Consider the following 9985-nt stretch of genomic DNA (forward strand, 5'->3'; position numbering starts at 1 on the left):
TGGTTTTGTTTTTAAAGAGAACAGGACATAAAGTGAGACATTCCCATGCTTACCAATCATCATGTAAATTCAAGTTAACCTGCACTTTGCAGTAACATCTACAGTGTTAAGAAAGGAATCTGAGATGGAATGCTTATACCAACCTTACAAGAGACAAAGGTAAGCTCTTCCTTTTATCCATTGTATGTATATGAGAGATACAGATATACATAAGGTAACATCAGAACAGAAAGGCTTAGCATAGAATCACAGAATGGTTTGGGTTGGAAGGGACCTTAAAGATCATCTAGTTCCAACCCCCCTGCCATGGGCAGGGACACCTTCCACTAGACCAGGTTGCTCAAAGCCTCATCCAGCCTGGCCTTGAACACCTCCAGGGATGGGGAATCCACAACTTCCCTGGGCAACCTGTTCCAATGTCTCACCATACTCACAGTAAAATATTTCTTTCTAATATCTAATCTAAATCTACCCTCTTTCAGCTTAAAACCATTACCACTCATCCTATCCCTATAGTCCCTGATCAAGCGTCCCTCCCCATGATTAATATTTCAAGAGTGATCAAACAGTACACATTCTCTCTTATCCGTGTCCCTGCCTAATATTTTCAGCACTAGCTACTCAACTACCGCAAGGTCAGAATGCACACACACCACCACATCCATGAAAATAGAAAGTTTTAAAAAACATTAATAGCATTTTGTAGGGAAAAATTTAAAAAGATCCTACTACGAATAGCACTGCACTCAATACAATGAACACCTGTTCTGTAAAATACTTTGCAGAAGTCTCTTTTAGAAATTTATAAACAAAATTTCTTCTTGTCTCCACTTGTGTTTGCTCGAAGACTTAAAATCTATCAGCAAATTCTTGGGGTGGGGGCAGAGGCGGGGACAGCAGTAAAAATCAGATTTTCAGGTTCAGTGCTGTCAGAGAAATTGTTCAGTTTAGCTGCATGAAATAACAATTATTTCTTCACAAAACAAGTCTTCATGTTAATACTCACTTCTCAAAGAGTAGGTGCATAAACAAATAGTCATACACATTGTACCCAGAAGATCTACATTTAGTTTATTAAAAATTGTGTTGGTTCCCCTTCCTGAAAGGATAGCATTCCACATTATTTTTAAGATCAGCTATATTTAAATGTCAGCTGGGTTCCTTGTAGTGTTTGACAGCACATGTCAGCTCTTCACTACAAAATTAATTTTGTGTGAATGACCTTGAAAAGGCCAATACAACACTGAAGCTATGGGTTTGGTGTAATATCAGACTGTTTTCCCTTTTTTCATTTCCAACAGTACTATATTACATCAATAAAATATTTGCACCTAGATATATTTTTTCCCCCTTGAGGCCCATATTTAGCTACAGAATATCTTGGCGGTAGAGTATCCAAGGCCTTCTAAGATGAAATATATTTAGTAAGAGCTATTTGATATAGGAAAACAGAAATACAGACACCGCTGCCATAATGGTGCTATTTAAGATTGTTTATACTTCAACTGAAGCGCTGGGGCTTATAAACCCTCAGGGGTGTTAGCCAGGGACTACAGTTCTCATTCACGGTAGTCCTAAGGGCCAGGCCTGTAAGAACAAAAACTAAACAGGCAAAATCGCTATGTCCTAAAAGTATCTTTTATCTGATCTTGAGATCAGTAAACCTCATTTTATGGTGACATCCAGCAAATTCTAAGTACTCGAAACACTAGACACTCAAATATAAGCTTAGATTTCCTGAACATGGGACCCACCCCAAGAACAGCCAGAAATTTCAATGTCTAGCATAATCCTTTAGCGTCCATGGTGTTTGTATACAGTAGAATCATAAAGGAAAGGACAAAAATCCTTCACCTAAAATTGTACCCTCTTTTCTTTTTCAGCTACCTTAAGGAGAGAAGACTGCAACGAAGTTTCACAAGGGGCATGACTTACTAATCCAATAAATCCACCTTCTGCCTTAACGATTGCTTCCTCACCAAAACTGTCAGGTGATGACAAATTTTTTTATTCTTTTTATTTTTGGCAATATTTGGCTACAAGTCTCTCATAGACAACAGCCTCACCCCTGTGACTTGTACTTGAGGGAAGACAGAACCCGTGATCTATGGACAGGCAATACCAAGAGCAAGTTGGTTTCCCCAGCTTCAGAGCACCAGGAAAATACACCTCCAGGGGTAATCCCACAGAGCAGTATCAATAGCCATTAGAAAAAGAAAAGGTGGACACCAAGCTGTTTTGGGATATCTGACATTTAGGAAAAATGTCATTACTAAATGTTAGAAAGTAACCCTTTCTTGACAGCCTTCTTGCCTCCTCACAGCAACTTAACTCAAAAAAAAAAAAAAAAAAAAAAAAAAAAAAGAAACAAAGCTTGTTTGCCAGTTTTGAAGCAATAATCCTATAACTTAAGCTGTGCAAGTGCTCAACACTTCAGAAAATTCCATATGGAACAAATAAAATAAATCTTAGCATTGAGAAGCTAATCAGAAAGTTAATCATGTAGAAGGGCAGATCCCAAAACACGGTTTATGCTTTAAAAAAAGAGACAAACAAAACCCTACTACTACCTGATGCTGCACATCTGTCAAAATTCAATGCAGCTGAACCACTAGAGCCATATAACATTGAAGGATAGTTCTATAGGTCACAACAGAATTTCATTACATGTTTCATGTATTAAAAATATAATTCTAAAAATCATATCTGTGTACAAGGTGGCTGCTAAGGAGACACTGAATTACTGCCTGTAAGTACTGGAGTTTTCCTGGTGCCTCTTTGGCATATTGGTATTAGCAGTTTGTTTCCTTTAGCTTCCTAATATTCTCACAACAAGAACAATCAAGGCATTACCTCTTTAAAAGGATCATTTGCACTGCTCTTCTATGTTAAAGGTTACTTGGCCTAAAATGGCTTCATAAAGAAGCCAGCTGGTCCTAGGTATAGAGAACCTGTTTGAATCCTGCAAGCAGAAAGGAAACAACTAACTGCTTTTTGTGAGGCAGCACAACTGCCAATTTATTGAAAACAGTGTTGATTCCTCATAGGAGAGTACGTCCAAGGAAAAGAAAGTTAATTTATGAGCCCACCAAAGATGGAGGAACTGGACTAACGGTACACTTTGGTGGTGAGGCATCCTGCTGAGCACGCTCAGTGCAGCAGTCATTCATTGCAGTCCCTTTCCCCAATAAACACGTTAACAGAACAGAGAAGGGACCAGAACCCATGCAACAGGCCCACCTGCCCTTCTTCACTTCCACCCATTGGTTTTGTACATGCAAAAGTCAGAAAAGCAATCTGTCAGAGGAAAGGACAAATAATTTTGACTATCCCTCACCACACAGAGCAGATTGCACAAGATGACCTGAACCAAATAAGTTCCCAAATGTGTTAGTTAATAGAGCAATAACCTACTTAAGCTACATTACTGCTGCCTTGTCTTTCTGCAGCGTCCAAAAAAATGCAACAGTGCAAAAGAGATGGAGCATGTACAGGAAACAAATCTGACCTACCCACGTTCGCCTAGCAATCAGATGCACCAGAAACTTTAAATCAGATCTCCTCAGATCTTTTAAAGGACTTCTTTCACACATCATACTTTCTGCTCAGATCAGACTAAAAATTCTTTTTTTTCCTCATCAAAAGCCAAGTCAAAAAATAAAGACAAATTTCCTCCTGCTCTGCCCCCCTAAATTTCCACAGTCTTGCTAAAAGCAAGATAGGCATTGGACACGCTTAAAAAAGAATAACTGGAAAGCACCTAGAATAAGAAATCATGGAACCTTCCAGAAAGCTGTTAAGGAAGACGCAATGTGAATCAATGGGCTAATGGATTAATCTTCTCAAATTCATGAAATAAAATAATCAAACAAACAGTGCCAGAACAACCCTCTACTATTTTATGCAACAGGATTATTCAGCTGTTTGTTCATTAAACAACATAAGGATTGTAGGCATTTCTACCACAGGATCCAGTCCAAGTTTCACTAACTTTGATAGCCCTGTTCATGGTAAACATCCAGCGCAAATTCAATTCTATAAACAAATGTCCACATAGATTCAGCTCTACAAACATTTAAACAGATGCTTTACTATTATTATTTTAATAGCACATTACATATGCATATGAATCTTTCCAGCCCATCAATTCCCAGCTGCTGAGGCAGGCATGACTTAGAAAAAAGAGCATTAGCCTCAGAGCACATCAGAGACCAGGTCAATCAATCCCTACAGTCTGGCCTGGCTGGGCTTCTCACCAGCACCGCTGGAGCAGGTGGCAGAGTCAAGGAGGCAGCAGCAGTAGCCAGTAGGAGAGGGAAAAGCTGAACTAAGAGGAATGAGGTGACGGTTAGCAAGGCCCACATACAAACAAAAGTAAGCAACTCTGTCACAGCCCACCACTTCAGCAAGGAGACACTGCCTTTTGAACCCTCTATGGGCAGGCAGCTTCTCTGCTGCATCGAACACAGACTGCCTACCTCCGCTTGCAAGAGCCTTCCCGCAGTCCTCGTGTGACCCATCATCTCCTCTGCTGCTGCAATGAGGTTCACATCTCCCAAGAGTTATTAGCCAGTTACAGCCATTACTAGATTTAAAAACTAGTATATCTGTGCTCTTTCAAACTGCTGCTTCAATGAGGATTGCAGCTCCAAGATAATCCCTGAGAGACATGCATTTTTCTTTTTCAGATTTTTCCTTAAAATTATTGTTGACATTATGACTACACAAAATGCACATGCACACATGCAAGTCTTTACAATAGTTTGGCAGTGCACCCAATATTGACATGTGACAATATTGTTTCCCAGTACTCTCTCGGCCTTGTGGTTTGGGGTTTTTGACTGTCAGTTCTCTACTGCAGGGTTCACCTTTTGTGGTAGGCACTGTGGAAGCCTAAAACAATTGATTCTGGTTCATACCCAAGATTGAGGTAATAATAAAAATTAATGAGAAAGGGATGCAGTTCTGGCTATGGATTGATTCTGTGGTCTTTTTTACAAATAGAAAGACCCCAGGAGTAAAAACTGTAAATAACGCTCTCTGCTTCAGAGTTATCCTGCTCCTTCCAAACTATTACTCTTCTTGTTACGCTGTTCAATGGTAATTTTGGGAGGTAGGACCCATCAGTTGACCTCTGCCTTCAACTTTAAAGATGGTACACTTTCACAAAAACAAAAGGCATTTAGTCCTTTCTTGAGACTTTGTTTAAAGCTAGACAATTTAGCCTTAAGAGCAACTTCATCATTATTGTTTCTACATGCTTTGATTACATATGATACCTAGGGAATAAAGTCATGCCACATTTGAAAACCATTCTTTAAAGGTAAGAGGGTCCTGAACATCAGGTTTGACAAAAAGAAGGTAACCTGAATCCATTGTGTTCTTTCCTTCATCTAAGGTGACAGGAGAAGTTACAGAGCATGTGAAACTTTTTACAACAGTACATACCCCTTGTTAATCTCACATGCTCCAAGACTTCAAGAAGAAAAAAAAAAAAAAAACCAACCTAGGGAAGTCATTAGTTTCAAATAAGAGGAAGAGGTGTCCATGTACCTCAAAACAACCTACAGCACCAGCATACCACCATGCCAGCTCTGAATTGTATGCAGGACAGAACTAAATATTACTGAAGGAAAACAACTCCTTTACAGTCTTTTTCCTTTGGGATTATCTGTCATGCAGTTCTATGTATCTACTCTGGGACGAAAGACGGTGGTTGCTGTCTCAGTTCCCAGAGGAGCTAGTTGCTTCTGTGTCTTCATGTACCATATAGGAAGGTAAGAGTACATTAACATTCTCACAAACATAAAGGGAAAAAATCAACACAAAATCAAGGCCATACACATTTGTCTTTACAATGCAATCACCAAAATCAATGCCCCCCACCAAAAAAAAGAAAACAAAAATAATCTAAATTCATAGCAGTCCCATTAAAGGAGTTCATACAGTAAGGGAATAGCCTCACCATGAAGAAAGCAGTGCTTCGTATTTCAATAGTTTGAGCACAAATGCCATTTGGCAAGAGGCAAAAGTCAAGTGATTTTCCAGCTATTTAAACACAAAGCACAGCTTCAAGCTAATTAATCCTGTAACAGACTAGCCAAATTCTAATAAATTTATACAGTAAAGAGTGGAAGGGGCTCACATAAAACCATCACTGATCTAATAATATACGAACCTGTACTCTACAGTAAAGCTTTACAATGGAACAGAACAAAATAACCCACCCTGCAGTTTTATACAAATAGACAGAAGCCCCTTTCCGGTGGAAGAAGGATGTAGCTCTATTTGTACACAGGCTGACTTTGTAAATCCAACTGTGTTAATGGCACAAGAAAATAAGACTGCCCAACTTGAACTACACACAGGAAGGGAGGATGTGTTCATCAAAAAAGTAAGGAATAAAGTCACACAGAACTAAAAGAAATCCCAAAGCCTTTCTTTAAAATAAACTTATGCTCTTGTACTGCCATTCATTTTGACTGACCAGTTTATAACTGGTATTATTCTTCTCTAGGATGCCAAAATAAATCCATCTTATAGGTTGCTGAATTCATTTCTGCAATCAGTTCTTTCTTTTGAAAAGCTGGTTCTGACTGGCAGCAAAAGACTGTGCAAATCAAAATTAACATCAGCGATACTTCCTTCTTGATGAGCATACCAATCAAATAAGCACAAATACCACTACTGAGAAGAAAATGCACAAACACTGCTTTTAAACAGATGTTGATTAATATTGGTCTTTCCTCCCAGAAATTTATTTTCTCCACCAATTAAAAACTGTCCTGACAAATATAGTTCTAACTCTGCCCTGGAATTCATAACATTGACCTTAAGACCAGTTTCCTTTCCATTTCACTAAACCTGTGGTCCTAACCCCAAAAACCCTTACTTGCATGGACAATCCCACCACTTCAATCTTCTTTTTTATCATCTTCATGTTGTCTCCCACTCTCCTTTTATGCAAGGAGGATTATCAAGAACATTTTCTTCTCAAAACTTCTCCTTGAAAAGCTTTCCTCTGCTGTGACACTTAAAGGAGACAAATCCACGGTATGAGGAAAAGGGAAATGCCACAGGGGAGAAAAGTTTACAGTCTACCCCAGCTGAACCATAGCTACAATATTACTCCTTTAACAGGTTGCTGACATTTATGTCAGTCCATGAGAGGAGAGTATTTAACTCAAGGCATATTTACTTGTAGGGAAGAGTTGGAGCTCTTCAGTAGGTACACTCACACTTAAAAAAAAAAAAAAAAAAATCCATCAGAACTGAATTTCATGTAGGTTTCATCAGCACCACGGACCTTCTCAAGTTTAACTGACTAAACTCCCAATATGCAAGTTCAAAAGAAGCAGTAGATGCGATCTTCAAGATCCAGGACTATCAACACTAGGTTAACAGAAAGGGAAAGGTCAGACACTTTCAACAAGAGGGAAATAAGTAGCAAGACAACAGTATTTCATGGCACAATTTCAGATAATCACAGTTCTCGTTATACCATTGAACATCCTTTCTTTATCAATAAGAACAACAATACCATTACCTATTTGCACAAGACTTCACAGTTTAGACAAACAAACACTGACTCAAGCATAACTTTACACCTCCAAATCTTACTGCTGACCTTCTACTAGCTGGTCCAAGGAGGAAATCTTCTTGGAGCCATCAATCGTGTAGATTGTTCTTACTCCCTGGGGCAGATTCACATTGTCAGACAGAGTTCGGGTCAGATCAGCCAGGAGAGCTTCAAAGGATCTAAACCGGTCAGGGGAGATAGCATATACAATCCCTTTGAAATACCGGTCTCCATTACGATAGAAACGAACTTTCTTGGCTTTTTTCTCAGAACTCAGGGTCTGTAGAGTACGGGTTCGGTAGAAGCTGCAGTGGGCACTGTGAGTAGGGCTGGGCAAACCATTTACCCGGGACCCTCTGCCATATCGCTGCGCTTTATCACGCTCATCAAAATGCTCCAGCTCCATGTCTCTCCCAAAGGACATCCTGAAGTGCAACCTAAGGGATACACATGAGACGAGAAAAAGTTTAAGAAGCTTAAACATTTTAAGGGAGGTCACATTGAGGCTTCGCATTCTATACATGGCACTTAGAGGACTATGTCCCAGGTTAAGAAAAATGTTTGAATGAAACCATGCTACATTCACATGTTCATTTTACAGCTAACTCTTCTACCAAGCCATAAAACCTAGTTTAGAAGTTAGGCTTTTATATACCGTAGAAATGCCACTCATGAAACCAACTGCTAGCAATATGCAAACATTAAAAAGTGTTTGTTCAAATTCAGTAAGAACTCTGAAAATGACGTGACAAAGTTGAGCTACTGGAAAAAAGGAACAAACGCATCAACTTTCTACTTTTTCTCATGTTATATTCAGGTGTTATGTGAATCCAGTCTACCTTCTAGACTGTTCGCCCCCACTAAACTGTTCTAGCTGTGACCTCAAGAGGTGCCATTTCAGAAGAGCAACCAGTCGTCAACAAATAAAAAATTAAGAACTTCCCGGAGGAATAAATGTTGCAGGTTGGTGATGAGAATCAGGACTACCACTTGGTGGGTCAAGCCCACTGTTGAAAAATCCTTGCGTATTCCAATCAAAAAACTTTGTAATAAATTACTTCAGCTGCCCTTATGCAAATACTGTACATACTGTGAACCAACCTAAGTGCTCAAATGTCATTAAATTAAAAAAAGATTAGAGGGAGACAGGAAACTAGTATTTTTCAATGAGCAAGCTACTTTAGCGCTCTGTAAAATTTGCAAGACGTATTACTAACATCCGAGGCCTAATATTTAAATTAATTAAGTCTGACAGCTTCTTCTGCCTACAAAACTAGCACTGAAGGAATGATAAACTCAGTGTCAATGGGCAAATTACCAATTGTTGTCTCCCATGTTTGACAGTGACAAAAACCCATCAGATCTGACCAAAATGATCCTAGCTGTACAATATAGTTCACAGACATGGAACTTCACATGTTCTGAAATAAAATCAAGGAGGCAGATATTCTTGTTCCTCTTACAACCAACACAAGACTAAATACACCATACTCCTTGCATAAAATAAAAGAAACAAATATGAAAAAAGAATTTAGAATGATCAAAAGATCATTAGATTCAAAACACATTTCTTTTAATTTAGGAGCCACCCAGATTTGCAGTTGCCTGCAGAACAGCAAAGCACAGATAGTTTATTTATAGCACACATACACAGACCTAATTTAGAAGTGGTCTCTCTCATTGATTTCCAATAAAAAGAAAAAAAAATAGCAAGCACAAGCATTGGCACAATCACTCATAATTGTGTGACCATTAAGACAAAAAAATATATTCAGGCCAGCTGTAAAAGAGTAGAAGGAAATACAGAACAATTTACAGACGCTCTTTAGCTTACAGAAGTTTGTACTAACCCAGTGATTATAGAGATAGACCCTGATGCTGCAAAGATGTAGGGGATGTGCTCAACAACTTCTGAGAGCTGTTCATGTGCTTGACTAGAACAAGCACCCAAGGCTAACCACTGCAAGTGTGGGGCCTCAGTGGAAACTACCCTGCTTTGGTTACAGCTCCCCACTTATTTTGTTACGTTGGCACAGGATCATGTGCTTATGTATATATGTAACATTTTGATTTGTAAATACTTTAAAGGTACCTAACATATATATAGTGCAGTGTATATATATGTCTGTGTGTGTATATATACACACATATAAAAGAAAAAGACTAATCTACATGTTTCATCCTCAGTATACATACACACATACACTCCACTTCAGTGAAAATAACATTTGCTGTGACAGTTCACTGACACTTCTCTATAGGCTAAACACAAAGTATCACTTGGGTGCTACAACTTAAGATTGAGACTATACTACCATCATTTCCACGTTAAAAATTATTTGCAAGTTATTTTACTTAAGTTCTAGTTCCAGTGAGAACCTTTTATTCATATTTAAACAATCCCAG

At 38.7% G+C, this 9985-nt stretch overlaps 1 protein-coding gene across 1 annotated transcript in view; it reads right to left on the reverse strand.

Annotated features, from left to right (window-relative positions):
• The window catches only part of LOC104463594 (serine/threonine-protein kinase DCLK1-like), a 10062-nt gene extending 2051 nt beyond the window's left edge, over window positions 1–8011 (reverse strand). Inside the window, exon 1 of the mRNA XM_010075982.1 lies at window positions 7628–8011. Coding sequence (XP_010074284.1) covers window positions 7628–8003 — 376 coding nt within the window. The 5' untranslated portion in view covers window positions 8004–8011. The remainder of the gene's footprint in view (window positions 1–7627) is intronic.
• Window positions 8012–9985: the final 1974 nt, after the last annotated feature.

This window comes from Pterocles gutturalis, unplaced genomic scaffold (assembly GCF_000699245.1).
Source record: "Pterocles gutturalis isolate BGI_N339 unplaced genomic scaffold, ASM69924v1 scaffold6878, whole genome shotgun sequence".
Classification (NCBI taxonomy): Eukaryota; Metazoa; Chordata; class Aves; order Pterocliformes; family Pteroclidae; genus Pterocles; species Pterocles gutturalis.